The sequence below is a fragment of the Osmerus eperlanus genome, chromosome 3 (assembly GCF_963692335.1).
Source record: "Osmerus eperlanus chromosome 3, fOsmEpe2.1, whole genome shotgun sequence".
In the NCBI taxonomy this organism is placed as follows: Eukaryota; Metazoa; Chordata; class Actinopteri; order Osmeriformes; family Osmeridae; genus Osmerus; species Osmerus eperlanus.
The window spans coordinates 7,476,887-7,499,253 of NC_085020.1; the positions used below are offsets into that span (position 1 = coordinate 7,476,887).

The 22,367-nt window shown below is 45.4% G+C and overlaps 2 protein-coding genes across 2 annotated transcripts in view; one reads left to right on the forward strand and one right to left on the reverse strand.

The window, feature by feature from the left end:
* Positions 1-9,042, forward strand: part of adcy5 (adenylate cyclase 5) — a 48,460-nt gene extending 39,418 nt beyond the window's left edge. Inside the window, 11 exon segments of the mRNA XM_062456944.1 lie at positions 193-290; positions 1,148-1,235; positions 4,026-4,142; positions 4,223-4,381; positions 4,762-4,937; positions 5,042-5,062; positions 5,262-5,394; positions 5,480-5,743; positions 5,899-6,103; positions 6,381-6,505; positions 6,601-9,042. Coding sequence (XP_062312928.1) covers positions 193-290; positions 1,148-1,235; positions 4,026-4,142; positions 4,223-4,381; positions 4,762-4,937; positions 5,042-5,062; positions 5,262-5,394; positions 5,480-5,743; positions 5,899-6,103; positions 6,381-6,505; positions 6,601-6,729 — 1,515 coding nt within the window. The 3' untranslated portion in view covers positions 6,730-9,042.
* Positions 9,043-9,740: 698 nt separating this feature from the next.
* sec22a (SEC22 homolog A, vesicle trafficking protein) lies at positions 9,741-17,607 on the reverse strand. The gene is made up of 7 exons (XM_062456943.1): positions 17,442-17,607; positions 16,470-16,683; positions 15,611-15,774; positions 14,125-14,304; positions 11,331-11,449; positions 11,109-11,174; positions 9,741-10,989 (listed from the first exon to the last, which is right to left on the reverse strand). Exons 2-7 carry the CDS (start codon positions 16,649-16,651, stop codon positions 10,789-10,791), a joined length of 912 nt encoding a protein of 303 aa, XP_062312927.1. The 5' UTR covers positions 16,652-16,683; positions 17,442-17,607; the 3' UTR covers positions 9,741-10,788.
* Positions 17,608-22,367: the final 4,760 nt, after the last annotated feature.

Sequence of the window (22,367 nt, forward strand, 5' to 3'; positions counted from 1 at the left end):
GTATCCGTATTCCGTTTGTAGATCATTTCTAGGAGCTATTTTGACAATAATATAGTTAGACTGACTTAACTTGATTTCACAGGCTGTTAGTAGACAGCTGTAAATACACGTGCCATCTTTAATTTATCGTTTGTGTGTTTGGGTTGAGAGCTTGACTTTTCATTTCTTTACTAACAATCTTTTCCTGTCCAGTACTCCAAACAGGTGGATTCCAGGTTTGGGGCGTATGTTGCCTGTGCCTCTCTCGTCTTCCTCTTCATTTGCTTCATCCAGATCGTCATCGTACCACAGTAAGTCCTCCAGCTCACCTTGTGAACCCTAAGCTGCCTACCTCAGAGACAAGCAAGAAGCAGGGGTTCAAACACCGAAGATATCCCATCAAGGCTGTCCCACATCTCAGCCTCACGATATCCCTTCAACTATTTTGTTCTCATTCTCTTGTCTCTTTCTCCTTCCTGCGTCTCTCCCTCTCTCTCCCCCTGCCTCTCTTTGCTCCTTCAGTCTCTCGCCCGCCATCTCTTCCTCTCCCTCGCTTCTCCGTTCCTCACGCTCGCTTCCTCCGTCGCTCCCTCTGTCGTTGCATTGATCCCGTTATCGTTCCTTTGTTATACCATTTTCTTCCGGAACCTTTTATCTCTCCCCTTTCCCCGTGTTGAGATCAATTCCCTGCGTTTCATCGATCCCCTTGCCCTCTATCCGTCTACAGTCCTCCCCTCCACCCACAACCTTCCCAGGTTCGTTCATCTGCATTCACCTTCCTTTTTCTTTGTTTCCTAATTTCTTACTATATATATATATATATATATATATGTTTTTGTTTTTACTTCTTTCGATCATTTTTCCTCCCTACCCATTCTTATTGTCCTTGTCACTACCTCTCACATGTCTGTTTCTGTTGGAGAATGACTATGATCTTCTCCCAGGGAGTGCTTCCAGGGGTTGTCGTTATCTGCGCGAACATTTCGCCTCTTTGTCTCCTCTAAAATCAGGATGTGATTTCTAATCCAGTGATATGATATATGGCGTCTCTCTCTCTTTCTCTCTCTACCTATCCATCTCTCGCTCTCTTTTCCATCTCTATCTCTCTCTCCATGTTATCTATCTTATTCATCGTCTTATCTAATTTATCTAATCTGTTCCTCCTCAGCTCTAGTTTGATGATCGGGTTCTACATCTCATGCCTGATCATTCTGATGGTTGTCATGTTTGTCTCTGCAGTCTACTCCTGTTTCGGGGTGAGTACTCCCTAATAGCTAGTTGGGTGTGCTCAAGCCTTCGGCGAGAGCACAACCTTTGTTCTCTCATATATATATTTATTATTATTATTTATTTTTGCCCCCCTAAATCTTTGTCAATATTTGGCCTACATAGACAACCTAGGTGTCAAAAGTTTCGTCTTGGTAGCGATTGAGTTGCTTGTATTTTTATTTACGTTCCGTTGCATGGTTTAAGTGGAAATTAAGTTTTTGTGGCGAAAAGTGAAGCTAACGGTGGCTAATTTGCTAGCCACAGTCACTACGTCACTAACGTCACGAAAACACGCGTGACTACCTGTAGCAGAACATTCGTTTCGCATCTGTTAACTTGGGGGATAGCTAGGCTAACTATAGCTTTACTGCAAGGCAGCTGCAGAAACGCCACAAGCAAAGAGGCCAGGGTGATAACTATTTACTCATTTTACTTTGTGATGTGAAACACAATTGTGAAATGTAATGTACAATATTAGCTGATATTATTAAGGAAGTAGGCCCACATCTACTTTCGGAAACGGTAGTCTACTATTTCACTGAAGCATTAGCATGACATTAGCCTCTGTGGCCCGGGCAACACATAGCTACTACAGTGGTCTATGATGCATCTGTTTTCAATCGTTAAAATAAACATTCCTCACAAATACATTTTTGTTGTAGGATTTATTATGACATTACATTACAAGTAAACGATTTGTTGGTGAAATTATCATTACCTGTGGTTTCAAACCAGTGTTGCTCACTGCAACGCTGTAGCTTACGCGAGACACACTACAAAAACATCTACACAGCTGTTTAGGAAGTCAAACGGCGACAGAACATGTTCCGCACTCCCCTTACTTAAATCAAAAGTCTTTCAATAGGTGAAACTATCTGACTACTAACCTGAACTTCATTGCCACAGCCTAAACTTTGTCAATCTGTTCATGAAAATAATTAATTTCAGCCTAAACCGTACAACGGAATGGAATTCAACCAACGCAATCGCTACCAAGACGAACACAGCAGTAGTCTAGTACTGTACCGTAGTAGTACAATTTACCGGGGCAGCTTCTCCACACAGGGCTATATCGCATTTTGCGTTGTTACTGACAATGATCGCTACCAGTGAGCTTTTTATGAATGAGCGATTTTCCACTAAATAAATGTCAAGCTTATTTACGTTTTTGGGGGCATTTTTTCAGTTAGCAGATGGTAATGTTTGAATCGCGATTCCATCTTCTACTGCCGGTAACGTCGTAGAATAATCTTCAAAGGGGGTTCTTTATTAATGAATGAATGCAATATGAGTAGGCTAAATGCCTGAAAATATCACGAGAAGGGAAAACTTAAAAGGACGTTTAAGTCATAGAGATTAGGTCAATTTTTACACCGTTCTGCCAAATGTATTCGTTGATTCAGCTATGAGGCTGCCTCTTGCAGGGGAAATGAGAAGACATCATATTTCATTCTACACTTAACTCGTATTTTGAGTTGTAAATGAGCAGCAAAAAAAATGCTTTTAAATCTGTCATCTTTATAAATAATAAGTATGCATTTTTATATAAAATACAGAAATATCAGTTGTAAAAATGTCATTAAAAAAAGGACCCCTGTGCAACCGACGCAAGCAAGCACACCCTACAATTTCCCCAGAAATTGTACCCTCTCTAGTTTTATTTGTTGTTCTTTTCCTAGTGGAGTAATTTTAATCAAATGAATGACAGCAGCGGGTGTAAGATAACCTTATTAGAACAGTTCTGTGGCCTGGCCTGATGGTGCAGTGTGTCTCTTGGCTGTCTGAGAATGCCAGGTGCTGTTATGGTGTAGGTTCCACAGTAATCAGAACGCAGAGCCGGCATATACAGTACATACATACAGAGCAGGCATATACAGTACATACATACAGAGCCGGCATATACAGTACATACATACAGAGCTGGCATATACAGTACATACATACAGAGCCGGCATATACAGTACATACATACAGAGCCGGCATATACAGTACATACATACATACAGAGCAGGCATATACAGTACATACATACATACAGAGCAGGCATATACAGTACATACATACAGAGCTACACCTGTGTGAATGCTGGTGGTGTCCTCCTATGTGTGTGTGCGCGCAAGCATGTGTGTATGTGTGCATGCGTAGCTATGTGTGTGCCAGCGTGTGTGCGTTTGTATCCTCGTGGAGACACGGACTGGGTTTTGAATTGAGGCAAAGAGATGTGGGCTGCACTCGCCGTGTTTGGTGTGACAGTTCAGAATGTTCAAAGGAAGCAGCGTCATGGTGGCGCTATTGAACCCAGCTGGGACCTCTGGGTATCACATTTCCTGCTTTCTCTTTATTGGCTGACCGCAGGCCGTCGGGGAAATAAGACAGGCCCTCATGCCCACTTGAAGAGAACAATCATCGTAGCTGGCAGCTCATCTTTTGTAGTTTGTAGTGTATTTTTGTTATAAAACCACTGAGAGCAGTCTCAACCCTGTACAGTAAGTGATACTGTGGAATAGACTCCTAAATTGAATCTTATAACGACATTCTCATGCGCGAGCATACTTGATGATATTCCACTGAGACAGACACTGCTGTGACGTCCTTCGTTGCTCATTTCAGAGGAATCGCAATGGTCAATGTCAGAGCTGGTGGTGTGCTTCCACTCAGCTCCGCTCATCCTAAGAAGAGTCTGTTAACTGTCTTGAGTCTTACTAATATGCTTTATTCCTCTCTCCCCCTATGCCTCCTTCCCTTTCCCTCCTTCCCATCCCCTCACCTCTTGGTAGTTTTTCCCAGTGCCTCTCCAGACGCTCTCGAAGAGGATTGTCCAGTCCAGACTCAACAGCACTCTAGTGGGGGTCTTCACCATCATCCTGGTCTTTCTGTCCGCTTTCATCAACATGGTAAGTCCATGAGCTTCCCACCCTGGGCTGTTATTTCATTTAGTGACCTGACCCCTGACCCCCTGACCTGTTCCCCCTAGTTTACCTGCAGCACCAGTGATCTGCGTGACTGCATCAGCTCCGAACTCAATCTGAGCCGCAGCACCATCAACGCCTGCCACGCCCGCAGCCTCAACTACACCCTGGACTCATACGCCGGCTTCTGCGGAGACGGCGCAATCAACTGCAACTTCCCGGAGGTACAGTCGGGAAGTGTGTGTGTGACTCTTCACACATTCATGGACAAAGTCCTGTACATTTGCACTTTGAGCCAGGAGTATTTCAATTAGTTTTGCTTATTGTCATCTCTGTAGAAATTTAATTATTTTTATTCCTCTCTCCCTCCCTCTATCTCCCTTCCTCTCTTCTTCCTTCTCCCTCCCTCCCTCCTGTCTCCCTCCCTCCTGTTTCCCTCCCTCCCTCCTGTCTCCCTCCCTCCTGTCTCCCTCCTGTCTCCCTCCCTCCTGTCTCCCTCCCTCCCTCCTGTCTCCCTCCCTCCCTCCCTGTCTCCCTCCCTCCCTCTCTGTCTCCCTCCCTCCCTCCCTGTCTCCCCCCCTGTCTGTCTGTCTCCCTCCCGTAGTACTTCTCCTCGTGCGTGCTGCTCAGTCTGCTGGCGTGTTCAGTCTTCCTGCAGGTCAGCAGCATAGGGAAGCTGTTCCTCATGCTGTTCATTGAGCTCTTCTACCTCCTCATCATGGAGGTTCCTGAGGTCAGCCTCTTCGACAACGTGGACCTGCTGGTCATGGCCAACGCCATGTGAGTCTGACATGTCTGCTGTCGTTCGTTTAGGATGGAGTCGTTTTTCTTGCTTTGCTTTCAAACCATCTAACGCTTTTCTACTTTTTGTTTCCTCCGCATAGTGGTTACTTCAATTCAACAAGGTGAGATTTACAATACAGGCAACACAACCTGGGTGTTATGTGTTCTGTGACACAACTGTTCATTCATTTTGATAGCAAGTCTTGGATACTCTCATATCATATCAATGATATCAGATATCAGGGGTAGTCATGTTCTTTGAAAGTGATTCATCTGACCTGGCTTGTTTTGCCTGTTCGTGTCTGTGTCTGTGCTGGACAGCTGTGAGATGGACCCCAAGGTTCCTCTGAAGATTATGACTCCTGTGGTCATCACGGTCTTTGTCTTGGCGCTCTACCTGCACGCACAGCAGGTGGAGTCAACAGCCAGACTCGACTTCCTCTGGAAGCTACAGGTGTGTGTGTGTCTTTCAAGGAAATCCCTCATTAGGGATTGGTCGGAAAAAGTTCTGATTGGCACCTCCTTGCCCCTCCCCTCAGGCCACAGAGGAGAAGGAGGAGATGGAGGAGCTGCAGGCCTACAACCGACGGCTCCTCCACAACATCCTGCCCAAGGACGTGGCCGCCCACTTCCTGGCGCGGGAGCGCCGCAACGACGAGCTGTACTACCAGTCGTGCGAGTGCGTGGCCGTCATGTTCGCCTCCATCAGCAACTTCTCAGAGTTCTACGTGGAGCTGGAGGCCAACAACGAGGGCGTGGAGTGTCTCCGGCTGCTCAACGAGATCATCGCAGATTTCGACGAGGTGAGGCCGTGTGCGTTTCTGTGTGTGTGTGTGTGTGTGTGTGTTGATGAAAAGGGACCATTGCGAGGCTTCTGAAAACTGATTCCAGAAAACCACCATTTTCTTTTTCTTTCTGTCCCTCCCCCTCTGGAAATGTGCTCGTCCCTCCTACCCAGATCATCAGCGAGGACCAGTTCCGGCAGCTGGAGAAGATCAAGACCATTGGCTCCACCTACATGGCGGCTTCTGGCCTGAATGACTCCACCTACGACAAGGCAGGCCGCTCCCACATTCTGGCGCTGGCTGACTACGCCATGAGACTGATGGACCAGATGAAGTACATCAATGAGCACTCCTTCAACAACTTCAAGATGAAGATTGGTGAGACAGACGGCCTCGTATTTTGAATTTTCTAGAACTACCTGTTACATTTTTCCCCCAGGCAGGATAGCAGATAGCTTGATAAGGTTGAGAACGGGGCGTCAAAGTGTTTCTTATAAATCAAGATCATTTTGAAGGAATATGCTTCAGAGCCAGACGACTGCATCTCACACTGTATAAATGAAGTGGGAACTGAGGACAGGAAGCAAGGAAAGCATTTCGCATGATAACGTGTTCCACTTTCACTGTGTGTTTACCGTGTATGTACCTCATATAGGTCTGAACATGGGGCCTGTGGTGGCTGGGGTCATAGGAGCCAGGAAACCACAGTACGACATCTGGGGCAACACGGTCAATGTGGCCAGTCGCATGGACAGCACTGGGGTTCCTGAGAGGATCCAGGTAACACTAACACGCGCACACAAACAGAGCATGCGCACAGAACACACAGCTCTCTCATGGCTTGCTAACCACAACAGCATGGTTTCTCTCATCAGGTGACAACAGATCTGTATCAAGTGTTGAACTCCTACAACTACTCTCTGGAGTGCCGAGGGGTGGTGAAGGTGAAGGGGAAAGGAGAGATGATGACCTATTTCCTAAACGGAGGGCCTTCCAGCAGTTAACACCCACTGACTGTCACTGACACTGGGCATGACTCAGAGGAGAGGGGGGCAGGACTTAAAGGACCGAGCCTTTGAAGAGCAGGCTCACGGACCTGCAATAGCCTGGTGCGTATGGCACATGCCCCCACTTGTCATTTAGCCCCTTTCCTACCTGCAGAGGTCAGCTATTGATTGGCCACAGCGAAGGAAACAGTAGACCTTACCCATTCTCTCACCGAGGGTCGAACAGTTGGAGGGGCCTAGAGGGTCTGGGTTCACTACGGAGACCAAAGACGTCCAGTCACCCTGCAGTGACGCATTAGCTTATATGACGTGCTAATATGCTCATCCCCAGAACCTGTGTCATGTTTACCACATGGCAGAATGGCCCTACCCCACCCAGCTTTCACAGAGATCCACCTTTGCTCCAAACAAAACCTGCATGAAGATACTGAACCATGTATACATGTAAAACACACTCTGTTTTATGTGTATATATTCGTGTGTAGGTGTAAAACAGTTTGTGTCCATATTGTCAGTGTACACTGTGGAGTGGTGCAGATATTGCAATTTCACGAGTACATTAGGCTCCAGCCAGCAAAGCAGCACTATCCATCCCTTTACCGAGGTCATCTGTAGCTGGCCTGATGCTGGATGAGAAGGAGCTCCACACAGGACAGGAGACCGAGCAGCAGATCTATTTATCACCAGTAGGGGGCGGTAGCTGGACACGTTCAACCTGCCTGTGGCTCAGCTGATCAGTGACACTGTCTTGTGTGGTGATGTGCGAGTTTACAGGGCTCTTCCCCAGCCACACAAACAGATACACACGCACACACCTACCTGCAAACACACACACACACATGCTTTAACTGAAGACACTTTCAACCGAGGATGTCAACGAAAAGCTTTTTTTTTGTATTTTCAGCATTTTGTATTTTGACTCCAAACACCAAACCCTATCAGATATTTCAGATTCTATATTTTGTACATTAATATATTAGAGAGAGAGTTATCTATAAACACCAACGTGTATTCAGATGTACAAAGCTAACACAGTCCTTTTACAATCATGCACATACATTAGCCAGGGGTCGGGGATTCCTCTGGACTTTCTTTTTTCTGTGGCTCCATGTTAGGTTTCCATGTCATACTGTTGTTCACGAGCGTCACACATTCTGTTTTGTGTAATAACATTCAGCCTGTACATCATCCGTCCCAATGTTCAACCCTTTTCATGAAGTGTTCACACTCTAAAAGTCGAAAAAGGGTAGAAAATTGGGACCCAGCAATAGTTTTCGGTGCTGAAAGCCAATTTTGCACAACACTGCTGTCAGCCCACCTTTTCACCTTTTACCCCCCCCCCCATCTTTTAATCAGATGGTACGACCCAATGAATGTCCAATGATTTCCAATGTGGCCTTTCTTCTATAGTCTATATATACTAATGACGTCCTTCTATGAAAAGGGGTCTACTTGCGTAAATAGTTATTTAGGTCGGCTTTTTGTATCCCTAAAGTGTTTTAATACAACAGTTCCACAGTGTAACTGCATATGTACCCTATTGTGATCGCCTACCTGCTTACTCCCTGCAGTTTGGCCTTTAGTTTTTCCCTGCAGTACAACGACCTTAGGAACTACCAGACTCATGCAAACGTCTGTCTTTATCAGTTCTGCCTCCCCCCCTCCCAGATCTGTCACCATGGTGCCATGGTTAGTTTGCCCTTGTGACTTTTCATGTTTTTTATGATCTCACTGTTTGTCATTAGTTGTGGGGGCGGGGGGGAGGTTAAGAGATTGTACGCAGAAAGTGAGCCTTTTTAGAAAACTTAGCAAACACAGTGCCATTGAATTTCGTTGACCTTTAGACGTTGTCAGAAGCTGACATCAGAGGAGGAGACTCGGGAGTTCGGACACTGTCCCTCGCTGCTGTGGAGACAGACAGGCTTTCATCGATAAGCTGACTGTTGATATGGAGACGCGGGCAGCTAATAGGAAGATATCTGGCATCAGTGTGTTCTCTTTCTATCATGTCAAACACTGCTGTTTTTTACATGCAAATAAACTGCTCAAATGTTTTACTTCTCCCTGGTGGTTTGATCTGGTTTTCCTCACGTACTTGGGTCTTTCAGTTGATCAGCTGTGTTCCAATGTCCACAAGGGGGCAGCAGTAGTCTTTCAAACTCATTAAAACACCAACACTTGGGTGTCAGACTCTCTCCCTATGCCTTCCCTTTTGACCCAACATAAGGTAGATGGTGCAATGTTTTTAAAAGTATTTTGTATGTTGATCATTTCTTAATGTACCTTGTATTTGATATCTGCTTTTCATACTCTGCTTGCCAGTGTGTACATATAGAGAACCACCGTTCTTTGGGGGAATGAAGTGTCTGTCTTTTGGCAGAAAGATTAAGAATGAGTGGAAGCACATTCAGAGCACCCCACTTGTGAACCACCCCATGACTGGGGAAAAATGTTGTGGTCACGAACACAAAGCCTCACGCACAAACCCCGTCGGTGACTCCTGCGCTTGCTTGCAAATGGCGGCTCCAAATAGGCAGCAATTTTCCACCACCCAACAGTTCCTTTCAGCGTCGCACCTCATATCTGGTAGGGCAAGCGTGAACAAAGAGATCAGCCCTGGCTCATTACTTCTCTACGTACCTTTGGAGGAAATGGCTGCTTCTAATAATAATAATGCTGCACACACACACACACTAATAGTCATAATCATCACTCAGGCAATCATCATAATGGCCGCACTGATGGTTCGACTTCTGAAACACAATAAACGTTGCTTGAAAACTTGTGCCAACGTTTTATATGGAGTTGCTTGCCAGTTTAGCAGTTTAGCATTCTCCTCTCAAGTTCACGCTTTTCCCTTGTAGGGATGGATGGAACTTGCAGATCCTCATTGATACTGACCTTCTTTGAAGAAGCATTAAATACAGCAAACATGTGTCTTTAGCTACTTCACTGGGATGACAATAAATGCAAAGGAAACCCTTTTGCAGATGAAAATCGACGATAAATGAATACATATTTGTATTGTTTAATTATGGTGAAGTGTTACATTTGATCAATAGCAAAATCCAAACTCATTCAGGAACAACTCTGCTGGTGAGTGGGGCCTGCAGGCAACCACAGCAAAACTGTCCAAACTGGCCGCCCTAACAGGCCGGGACAGATCCTAGGAGTTGAAGCAGTCGGTCAGCCTCCTGGTGCCAAAGAAGCGCAATACTCAGCTTCCTCTATGTTCTCTCATGCAATTATGAACTGTACTCTAATGCTGTCAATGGAAATGGCCAAATATCAAGACAGTCAACGACGCAATTGGCACAATCAGGGGACTGGATTGAGTATGAGGAATCCCATGCTATGGATATACTATATGGATCCAGTTTCAATAGTAGCTGCCAGTCGCAGCACTGTAGCAGGGGGACGTGAAGAGGGTCGCTGCACTACTGACACCCAGCAGGTCCTCTGGAGCTCCATGTACTGTTCAGTACAGCGTCAGCGTCACAACTCTGGAACTAACATAGGACTGTTATGACTCTGAGGCCTACTGGACATGTGCAATAAAACAGAGGCAAGGAACGGCCTGTGTGTCGTGTATAAAACAAATGAATGCATTCAAATCATGAAATATGTTTCGTTTCCGATACAAATGAGAAACAGCGTTCAATAAATAATCAATAAAACGGTACGCTTCGAAACAAGCGAGCAAATGATACAAGAACATCTGCGTAGTCCTATGACCACCCCCAGGCCCAATCCTTCCTCCCAAGCAGCCTGGAGACATTCAGCCAGCAGAGTCGCTGGGCCTCGCTGAGGCTTCCTCCATGCATAGGCAGGCTCCATATGAGCTGGCAGCCACATTGAAGAGAGGGGGGGGGGGGGGGGGTTGGGGTGTGTGTGTGGGGGGGGGGCTGTCTGAGGGTCCCTAAGGGCATATAGTCCAGCCATCCTGGGGGGGGGGGGGGATATGTGGTGGTACAGAGACCAAAGAATTTGAGTGGAACTTCAAAAACGGTTTCCTGGATTTGGAGTCTTGGGAGTTTGAGTCCTTTGTTGTTCTGGTCAGACATTGTAGTCTGGAGCTTTTCCCTGTGGCTGGCGGAGGCGTATCTGCAGGGTCATGAAGGCTCCAACGGTGACGTGGAACAGGATCTGCCACACGTTCCTCAGTTCATACAGGTACATGTTGCACAGGCAGATGAGTGCAAACGCCAGGAAGGACTTGCTGTTTCTCCACACGGAGAAGTATGCAAACAGGTAACACTGCAGGGATAAAGAGGGGGGGGGGCAGTTAATATCCATTAACACACGCAGCCAGAGGGAACAGCCAAAACAATCAGTATTTAGCCACGAAACGAAAAATTTGGCTGGATATCCTTTACCTGATACAGACAGGCTGCTGTGCCCAGGAAAAAGGCAATCACATAATTAAAGTTTTCGTCATCGTTCTGTGGATTGAAGAGGAGGAGAGATGGAGGCGGGTTAAGTGGAGTCACTCGGGAGTCACGAAGCAAAGGCAGTAGGCAGGAAGTACACCTCCACGGGGGGGGACCAATGGGCGGGAACGCCGCGGCTGCGAGCGAATCCGCACCCGTCGTCCTTACCTGTAGAATGCTCTCGATGGCGTGGACTCCGCGCAGGAGATTGAGGCCTCCGCAAAGCAGGCTGAGCACGCAGGACACAACGCCGGGCAGGGCCACCGGCTCCAGCATCTGGGTGGGAGCTGTGGGCAGGGCAGAGGAGACAGACCAATCACGTCACATCCAAAACAACCCGTCCATTTTCATTTGGGAGATCCCCCCCCCCCCCAGGATGCTTGTTGACAACCCGCTGCTGTGCCTCTCTCCCCTCCAAACGGAGCTTTTTCAGCGGCCATGTCCTGGCGCTGCCGTCTGACTGGCACTTCGCTGGGTCGACTGGCATTTGAAAAGGGCAGAGTGAGGAGGCGGAGAGATAAAAGGGGCGAGAAGCGAGGTGAGAAGGATGAAGTGGCTCCAGGGGGGGGGGGGGTACACAAAAGCCGCGGTGACCCAGGGCCGAATCGCTTAGCCGGGCCTGCTGAGGTGTGAAGCGGCCCACAGGGCTGGGCAGTGAGCCGTAGAGGCGGCGGGGCAGGGGAGGTCTCAGCTGGGGCCCCACTAATGGACGAGCGAGCCCGAGCCCCGCTCTGGAACACATGACAGCTGTCAGACGGTGACGTTGGCCGTGCTTTTAGCCGTGTAGCGGCAAGCGGGCTCCGCACGAGCACACCGCTTCTGTCGGACTGACACAGGCTCTTTTCCAACATGTTCATGACCCGCGCGAGATGTACTGTGTGGAACGTATAGGCCTACATGGTCAAACGTGCCCAAAAGGAGATACAAGGGAAATAAGGAAGGTGTTGAAAATTGGCATTATTACTGAGGGTGAAGGGGAAACACTCGAATGTAATGGAAATGTGAGAGATGTAGAAGAAAGTCTTCAGGCGAGTTAAACAGCAGCGACACTCCCTTTACGTGTAAGGATACGAACACATCAAACCCCTTTGAAAAGGCCTCGATGTCCACAAGCATATTCTCGAAACATACAGTTAGGTCCATAAGTATTTGGACATTGACACAATTTTCATCATTTTGGCTCTGTATACCACCACAATGGATTTGAAATGAAACAATCAAAATGTGCTTTAAGTGCAGACTTTCAGCTTTAATTTCAGGGTATTTACATCCAAATCAGGTGAACGGTGTAGGAATTACAACACATTTTATATGTGGCCCCCCCCTTTTTAAGGGACCAAAAATAATTGGACAAACTAACATAATCATAAATCTAATTGTCACTTTTAATACTTGGTTGCAAATCCTTTGCAGTCAATGACAGCCTGAAGTCTGGAACCCATAGACATCACCAGACGCTGGGTTTCGTCCCTGGTGATGCTCTGCCAGGCCTCTACTGCAACTGTCTTCAGTTCCTGCTTGTTCTTGGGGCATTTTCCCTTCAGTTTTGTCTTTAGCAAGTGAAATGCATGCTCAATTGGATTTAGGTCAGGTGATTGACTTGGCCATTGCAGAACATTCCACTTCTTTGCCTTAAAAAAGTCTTTGGTTGCTTTCGCAGTATGCTTCGGGTCATTGTCCATCTGCACTGTGAAGCGCCGTCCTATGAGTTCTGAAGCATTTGGCTGAATCTGAGCAGATAATATTGCCCGAAACACTTCAGAATTCATCCTACTGCTTTTGTCAGCAGTCACATCATCGATAAATACAAGGGAACCAGTTCCATTGGCAGCCATACATGCCCACGCCATAACACTACCTCCACCATGCTTCACTGATGAGGTGGCATGCTTTGGATCATGAGCAGTTCTTTCCCTTCTCCATACTCTTCTCTTCCCATCATTCAGGTACAAGTTGATCTTGATCTCATCTGTCCATAGGATGTTGTTTCAGAACTGTACAGGGTCTTTTAGATGTTTTTTGGCAAACTCTAATCTGGTCTTCCTGTTTTTGAGACTCACCAATGGTTTACATCTTGTGGTGAACCCTCTGTATTTACTCTGGTGAAGTCTTCTCTTAATTGTTGACTTTGACACAGATACGCCTACCTCCTGGAGAGTGTTCTTGATCTGGCCAACTGTTGTGAAGGGGTTTTTCTTCACCAGGGAAAGAATTCTTCTGTCATCCACCACAGTTGTTTTCCGTGGTCTTCCGGGTCTTTTGGTGTTGCTGAGCTCACCAGTGCGTTCTTTCTTTTTAAGAATGTACCAAACAGTTGATTTGGCCACACCTAATGTTTTTGCTATCTCTCTGATAGGTTTGTTTTGATTTTTCAGCCTAACGATGGCTTGCTTCACTGATGGTGACAGCTCTTTGGACTTCATATTGAGAGTTGACAGCAACAGATTCCAAACACAAATACCATACTTGAAATTAACTCTAGACCTTTTATCTGCTCCTTGTCAATGAAATAACGAACTCCCATGAGGGAATAACATACACCTGGCCATGGAACAGCTGAGCAGCCAATTGTCCAATTACTTTTGGTCCCTTAAAAAGGGGGGGGGCCACATATAAAATGTATTGTAATTCCTACACCGTTCACCTGATTTGGATGTAAATACCCTGAAATTAAAGCTGAAAGTCTGCACTTAAAGCACATCTTGATTGTTTCATTTCAAATCCATTGTGGTGGTATACAGAGCCAAAATGATGAAAATTGTGTCAATGTCCAAATATTTATGGACCTAACTGTACGTCTGGCCTACGTCTGATAAGATGCTGTACAGTAAGCGACGACACAGATGGTAAGGTGCCATTGGTGCTCACTTGGCACTCAAAACGCATGGTGTTTCCTTAGCTCGACACCCACAACACGTAAACACAACACGCTAACGGGTGTGTTGGAAGGGGGACGGCGTACCTATGCCCTTGTACTTGGAGGTGGTGTGGGGGGAGAAGCCGTTGACGGAGCCCATGTCCTCCGGGGAGAGCTGGTAGGGCGGCCGCAGCTTGATCTCCATCTGCATGTCGGCCAGGTTGATCTTGGTGGACAGCGACCGGGGGCTGTTGTAACGCTGCTTGGTTTTCTGGATGAAGTTGTCTGTTGGATATGGAAATACAAAACGCTATTTTTTGTTTGATCACTTCTAGCTTCGAACCGTGAACATCTGGCGTAGTCGATATTGTACACGTGCATCTACTGTAGGGTTGGGTATTGTTTCAGACTTTCGATTTGGATTCTGCTCTTTGAATCCGGGTTCTTAGCGAATATCGTTTCTGATTTCCAATGTTTTTGGGGGGACCGAAGAAAAGAACAAAGCCAGTTCAGTCAAGACACTCACGTATTAGATTGGAGAGCATTTATTGATAACCATGACATGAAAATAGGTTTGACTTTGGCGGAGTTGATGATCTAAGGGAAGCGCTCCCTGCCTCCTCGATGCGACACGTACATGACATATGAGGCAGAGAGCAGTAGAGATATGATCCCCCTGATGGATAGAACATACAGACAGCATGGGGGAGAAGGGGATGGTGGAGGGCGGCAGCAGCACTGATCATACAACAACCGAGGTGAGTGTGTGCGCATCCGCGCGGCCTTTTAATGCCGTCTTATCGGACGTGGCCCAATGGGTTTGTGCTGGCTAACACAGGTGTGGCGATGAGCGGATGACGCGCGCTGCCCGATTGCCATGCCTGAACTAGCTTTGCTCATTATTTCAAAAACAAAAATGTGCCTACCTTTCCTCTTGGCACATTTAGGCTATAATCAGTACAAATCATTATTTTCTTTCCCTTCCAATGGAAAAGGCGAACGTCAGCCTTTCTCTGTTCTGGAACTGAGCAGGAGACCTGGCTACTGTTGTTGACATTGTATCTGGGTCATTAGCGCGGCTGGGAGAACGCAACACGTCGAACGCGGTGCGTTCCTTCAGATTCAGATTGAATTTCGCTGTATTAAAATAAACGCTTCGTCGTATAACGGAGGCGTTTCTTACCTCGCATGAGATGTCCTTACTGCAGATGTCGCAATTTGGCCGTGTCTTTATCTTTTTTAAGTGACGCTAAGGCAAACTGTGGAGGGGTTTACTGCGGTCAGGTCCAGATGCTTAAAGTGGCTCTTCTCACATGCTTTGCTGACGTACTGCATCTGCATAGCAGGTCCTGGCAGATAAGTGCAACTTTTATGGACTGTAAAATGCTCACTGCAGTTTACGCGGGAGCGCCACTCGTATGCAAACGCTATGGAACGAACCGTCTTATCGAATCGACAGATCTTGGATATTTGGAACCCCGTTCTTGATACCCAACCCTAATCCACAGCAATGGAACTAATACGTTTTTTGGATTGAATTTGAATCATTTAGACCACACTCTCGTCGTCCGATATAAAGCAGAGCACTCACCAAACTCGATGAAGGAGTACGGCCGTACGGCGCTGATGATGCGCTTCGTGTCGTAGGTGACCAGGAACTCTCTCTGTAGCTCGTCCAAGAAACAGAAGGCCAGCACATTGGGGTAGTTATCAGAGCAGACCATCAGATACCCCACTCCCAGGGAGCTGGTGAAACTGAAACACACACACACACACACCACTGACTGTTACACAAACATATTTCACAATCTTGACCATGACAGTGAAGCAGATAAGTAGTTTCACTTCGCCAAGCCACCGACGTCCTGCCTCCACAAAGAATTGAAACTGACGCCCACCTAGTGGGAAACAGCAGAACGAGGCTAACGGTGTTGTGTCTTTCAAACCCTCTCCCCCCTCTTCTAAAGCTACTTATGGTGTCTGGGTGATGTATAGCCTAGCTGTAGAGTGGAGCGGGCTTGTAGTGGAGTCACTGCCCCTCAGAAGACCTATACATCTAAGTCAGACACTGCCAAAAAGGACCTTTTAAATATTGTATTAGATTAACCAGTGACTTAAATGCTTGCTGGCGCATTTGCCCTTCCGCCTCTGTCTTTTGAAGGCTGATATGTGCATTGATTAAAGGAACTTGTGTCTCGGGAGCGCTTCGATAGAGACAAACCAGTCTTTTTTTAAAGTCGAGTCAGGCCTTTTTGTCGTTCAAACCATTATCTGTTGCTGCCCGAATGGAACCTTTTAGCTAATAACCAATTTACAAACACACCATTTTAGGAGGTTTCCACCAACTTTACGCGGATGCACTGAACGACAAGTCGAACTAGTCCCGCAACTCACGACTTCCGAGATACACCCAGGTCTGACTAGAAGGTCCAGATCACAGGTCAACTCACTTGACGTTGTACTGTCCAGCCTTCAGTGTGCAGCGGTCAGGAAACTGGCTGAGCTTCTTGGAGAGCCCTTTGAGGTGCTTCTTGGTCTCCTGCAGGCCTTTGTCCTGCTCATAATCTGTAGAGGCGGAGAGAGGTAGGCCATCCCCCACTCGTACCACGGAGGCAAACAGGACCATAGACATGATCTTACAGCTCTCTCACCTATGCCGAACACCTGAAGACAGACACACGGGCACTTTATAAAGGGTAGGCTTGACACATTCGCATGGTCCCTTGTGTTAAATAATGACAGTTTACATCTTAACGTCAGTTTATCAAACATTGCGATCGGATTCATTCTCTTAACATTGACACTGGGGTTATTGCAACTCATATTATGATCAGTTTCTTTTCTACAACGCAGTCATTGACTTTAGCACCTTGGACAGCACAAGCAGACACCTTGAACGGTTATCTCGCGACACCACTCAGCAACGCGTTTCTGGCTACCAACCTAAATAGGATCATTAGTTCGTTTTCCAGTAGTACTAGCTACACAGACACATTGAGTTTTTTTCAAATCCACATATGGTGCATTAAAGACAACTGCTGTTTCTGCATATTGAAAATCAAAGCGACTTGCTAACGTTATATGGAAAATAATGTGCAGTTATGTGTGATACTAGCAGCTACGTGACAGCTACTTAGCAAGTGAATTAGCTCACAGGTTCATCCTAAGCCTGCTAGGACCAGGTAGAATAATGCCAGCTCCAACTTTTGCCCTTCCTTGCTTCCCTAGACTAACAAGCTTTCTGTCAACCTGGCTCAGCTTTGCTATTGACCGTGAGTTAGCTAGCATTGCAATAAGCCAAGCCGTAGTCGAAAACTAACTACAGTAGCTAGCTAGGCTAACGACTAAGTTAGCTGCTGTGCTGAGGAGGAATAGTCTTCGAATATGCAATAATGAAAAAGGCTGTTGTTTTACGCTCTAACCTGAACATGTGTCAGTCGTGCACCGCCTCTGATTCAATAACGAATTTGTGTTTAAGCTATCTAGCATGCCATTCGGTTGCAAGCTTGCTATTTCTCATCTGTCGGATATGGAGCAGCTCTTTCAGTGAGCACGCAGCAGGCAGGAGGACTTCCTACACCTCGAATGTTTACGTGGCTGACCGGTGCATTATGGGTAATGCCAGTCTCATCAGCACCAAAAAACAACTATTTTCTGATCAGCACCAAAAAAAACCTCTTAAGTACCTTTGATCAGCATCAAAAAACATCTCACTGAGAAGCTCTGATCAGCACCATAAAGGCAAAGACCGGGAATGGCCTTTCCGGGTAAATGCTGTCTTTATAGGGTACTGGATTAGATATGATAGGATACTCATCCATCCATTAACACAATTTTGAGGGAAAAAATATTAATAAATATACAAAGGAAAATTAACGTTCATGAGAAATGAAGGAAATTAAAGTAAGCACAAGGGACTGGAGCAATTACAATAAGAAGGTCCATGGCGTCCAATAATTTATTAGCAAACTCACTGATGCACATACATGTAATGAACAGATTTAATGAACTTAATAGAACCTCTAAATCAGCACACACAAACTCCCTCCAGCCTCAGGTGATGTTAGTATAACAGGCCGGTTCAGTTAGAAGTGGAAAGGCAATACTGCATCATCAGTGTGCATTTTGCATTAATCTCATGGAATGCCATTCACCAATACTGACCACAGAAAGCAAATAAGGCATGCACAGCCAGTTTATCTCTAGACTCTCTGTTAAAAGTCTGGAATAATTTATCAAATGGTTATTCTGTAATTATTATGGTTAAAGTAAAACCCACACTGTAACAACTGTTGAGGAGGTATCAGGTGAATATTTCAGGGCTGAGTAAGTTTGAATTGGTAAACCAAAATTCACTTCTTAAACTACAAGTTATTAACCAAGATCACATGATACATTTTCGGTTTTTCTTTCTAAACAAACCTGAAAAAAGCCCCAGGGATTCTGGCTCTCAAGAGACATTTCATCTTCAGTGTAGACCGCTTCACTAAGAACCCTTCACCTTCAGGTTGTGTGTGTGTGTGTGTGTGTGGGGGTGAGGGTGGAGTAGGGGTGTAGGGGATTACATGGTGACGATGATTGATGTCTGCTGTGCTGACAACTTGATGAATGGCCACTGGTCCAGGGGAATGTTCCGTGTTGAGTGACTGTCAGATGGAAGCGAGGCAGAGCTGTCATTCACAATCACCGGGTACCAAATGGAGTGGAGGGTCCAAGAAATTGTAGGTCTCAGTGTCTCCTGTTTGGTAAACGGATGCCACATTGTTTTTGTTGCTTGAAAATGTATTTTTTTCTTGTAGAGTAATTGTGTCATAGCATGTGGCTTGTGTATTGAATCAGATGTTTTATGGAAAGGTTTATTATTCATACTGTAAATCTCAGTTCAGTAAATCAATGTACTGCATGCTGATATTGGCAGGCACATGACCCCTAGGCTGGATATCCGCAAACCGTAGTCCTGCAAAGACAGCCTTTAACCCCTTATGTCGATTAAACTATAGAAACACCAGTGAATCGGAGACCAATTTCGGACTGTTCGGCATTGAGTATGGATTTTACACTGTATTTTAGTTGGTCCCATAAGAGATAGTGAAATATTAATCAAAACAAAATAAGCCTTTTTTTATGGAGTGTAGAGCAATTAACCATGAATGCACTGTTCTTTCATGATGATGCTCTGGTAAGATTGCACAAACTATAATTTTCCAATTTCAATCAGAAATTACAAAAGGGATGCTGTTCTGAGGGCTGTTGACTGGCAGCTCTATAGCAGTGCGAAGATGATGAGTGTATGGATCTTGTAGCCAGCGGTGTAAATTATTTTGATGACTGCCTTGAGGAAAGAAGGGCTGAGGGAAATCTTTATCTCGCCTGAGCAGATACTCGGGGGTCTATTTATTTCTTTGACTGCTGTTATTCAGACCAATTTGTCCCCACGTCCTGCTGTATTGAATAGTCCTCAATGTGATTCATTTCAGAACCACAGGCGCAGAGCTGGGCTCTGGATCAATGTCTGGATCAGAAAATAAGAGCAAAGTGGTGCTCTTGGGTGAAGACTAATTAACATGGTATCATGCTGTGATTATGTCCAAAAAAATTAAACAAAGAAGGCCACAGACCCTTATGGTAGTCACAGAGACAGCAGGTAAGATTAGGCACGCAGAGTGTGAGAGTTAGCAACTCGTGGAGAAAGCCGAACATGATCAGAAAGCTGCTCTCAAGAGCAAAACCCAATCTACCTGAAATGACCTTCTGTCACATTGGACAGAACTTGGGTGGAATTAGACAACACTCTGCCCTCTATTGCGTATGTTCAATTTTGCAGGTTAATGCGCTTGTCCGTTTAGCAACCCGTTTCACGACAAGGAAGTGCATCCATCCGAAAAACTAGGCTTCTCACTTTAAAAAGGGCTTGAGGGAAATTCTGTTGGAGTGGGTATCTCTGTCTGCAGTCACGAACATTAATCATGAAGCGACAGCCTCATTGAACACTAAATGAATCTCACACTTGAGAATTTATCCAGGAGAGCTTCAATGACTCAAAGTATATAAGTATATAAAAAGCCACACTTAAGGCACCTATAAGGGCATTCAAGAAAAATAAATGTAACCCATTTTCTTGATCCAGGTTTTTTCATTCTAAGGAATCAATATACAGGTACAAATAAATCTAAGAATGCTTTCTTAGAAGTAAACTTGAAATGTTACCTACTCTAGGAAGACTGTGATAAAGAAAGGAAGGAGTTGCACTTCACTGTCTGTTGTACAGTTCATTGTCAATCTCATACGGTTCTACTGAGGGCTGATAGAATTGTTTTTTTGTCTATTTACTGAGATGATGAACCACCAAGTGAGATACGGGGTGTCTAAATACCCAGGCACACAGCTGCCATGGTATGGGGGGTGATCGACGAAGACGGATTAACAGGGATAAACTACGTTGTTGTCCCAGTAGTTACATTTGATAGGGGTGTGTTCATAAATCAACGATGACCATAATAGTATTCACTGGAGTGACAATTTGTCAGCTGACTAGGAATACATATTGGGAAAATCGACAAACAGACAATGTTTTGGAAACAAATTAGTTTATTTTTTGCAAGGTCCTCATTTGTACTGGGCTAAACTGTACATATGGCTGGGCACACAAATCAACAAAGGCAACCATGACTTCTTGGCATAAGTTTGTGTTTTTTTTCACACAAGATGGAGACCTTTGGGATAGGACAGAGCTGTCCGAATAATAAATCCTCATTTTTAAAACTGAAGAAGCCTCAACAAGTGAAGAAACCAACTGAATAAGAGTAAAACAAAGCCATTTCTGGCCGACATGGAACAAAACCAAACACCTAAAACAGCATTATGTGAAAATCTAGCTATGTAAAGCACTCTCCCAATATTATGTGATTCTGCAGCTAGTTTCTTAAACATTAAACATCTACAACAGTGTTCAACGTCAGCCAGCAGTCAGACTGACCATTTGAAACTGGCCCATTTAAAATCCAACGACATCCACTAAGAGTCTGTTCATTAACCCCCATTAAGATCAATATGTTCTATGTAATACATCCTGCCATAAGTTGACACAGGAAATGTAAACTGGACAAATTAATCTATATATTTTGTTCTATTTCTTGGAGGCAAATGTAAACTATTATTAATTTGGCGACTAGAGCTCATCCACACCAAATTGGAATGCAAATGACAAAAACTAGCTAGTTCCCTTAATTGTGTTTCGCTATCCCTGAGAACATTATTCATAATAAAAGGAACAAAACTCCTGAATAATAAAACACAAGTCCAGCTACAGATACATTTTTAAATATTTATCGAGGCCTAAGCGAGGGAGTCGAAAACACACAACATTGAAGTCGCCACAAAGGTAGTGATGATGGCTCGAGAGTGGATGAAAGTGCCAGGCTCTAAAAGAAAAGTCTGTGGGCCCCATTGACTTCCCCGCCCCTCAGATCAGCGTAGTTATCCATTTGGATGAGTTGGAACACAAGGGTCGACACTGCCCAGACTAAACTGGAGCACACCGGGCCACATCAGGGTGGAGGATGGCCCCTATGTTTTATAATGCCTCCTGGTCGGTGCACATTGTGCATTCTGCAAGCTCGGATCTCATCATCGGCTATAATGACCTGAATCTATCAAATGTGAAGACGGACCGTTGACCAGAAGGACTCACAAAACAAGATCTGAATGAGGCTGACTGGACTATCCATTCACCCTTATCTCCTTAGTGCGGTTCAGTTCGAAAATGCAATACACATGACAATGTGACAGACTGGGCCAGATGGAATCACTGGAATCTTTCTAAGCCTGCAGGTCTCTCCAACGCTATGAGGCTAATGATTAGTTAAATACCTCATCTCTATACATGTAGGGCCATAGTAAAGAGGTAACACTAGGCATGGTGCAAAACTACAACACTAAGCCTCTGCAAATGCAACACAGTTCAAATGACCTTTTTGACATTCACGCTAATGTCTGTTAAGATTAACTTCAAAAAAGGTGGAGATTGACAAGCACCAGGCTTTGAAACATTACCCCCAGAGAGCTCCGGACCTCGAATGTCACCATATCTGTCTGAATAATGTAACTCGTTTCCATAATAACATTTAAGGCCACTGTTTTGAGAGACTAGATACGTTTTCTCTTTAAAGCAAGACGACACATAACAGCTTTGAAATAGAGAAGGCGATTCCACTTCACTTCAGTGTTATTCAGTTTGGAACAATCAATACAGCATTCAGACAGACTCGTGAACAGTCCCAGTCGTCTATACTGGAGCAATTCCACCATGAAGGTTTAACATGGGTTCAGTCTTCCTACAGGACAGTTCT

Coding starts and splice junctions, on each gene's coding strand:
- sec22a (XM_062456943.1), bottom strand. CDS start 16,651: ATGTCTATGGTCCTGTTTGCCTCCGTGGTACGAGTGGGGGATGGCCTA. Junction 11,450..14,124: donor CTCCAAGTACAAGGGCATAG/GTACGCCGTCCC, acceptor CCCTGCCCACAG/CTCCCACCCAGATGCTGGAG. Junction 10,990..11,108: donor CAGCAGCCTGTCTGTATCAG/GTAAAGGATATC, acceptor TTATCCCTGCAG/TGTTACCTGTTTGCATACTT.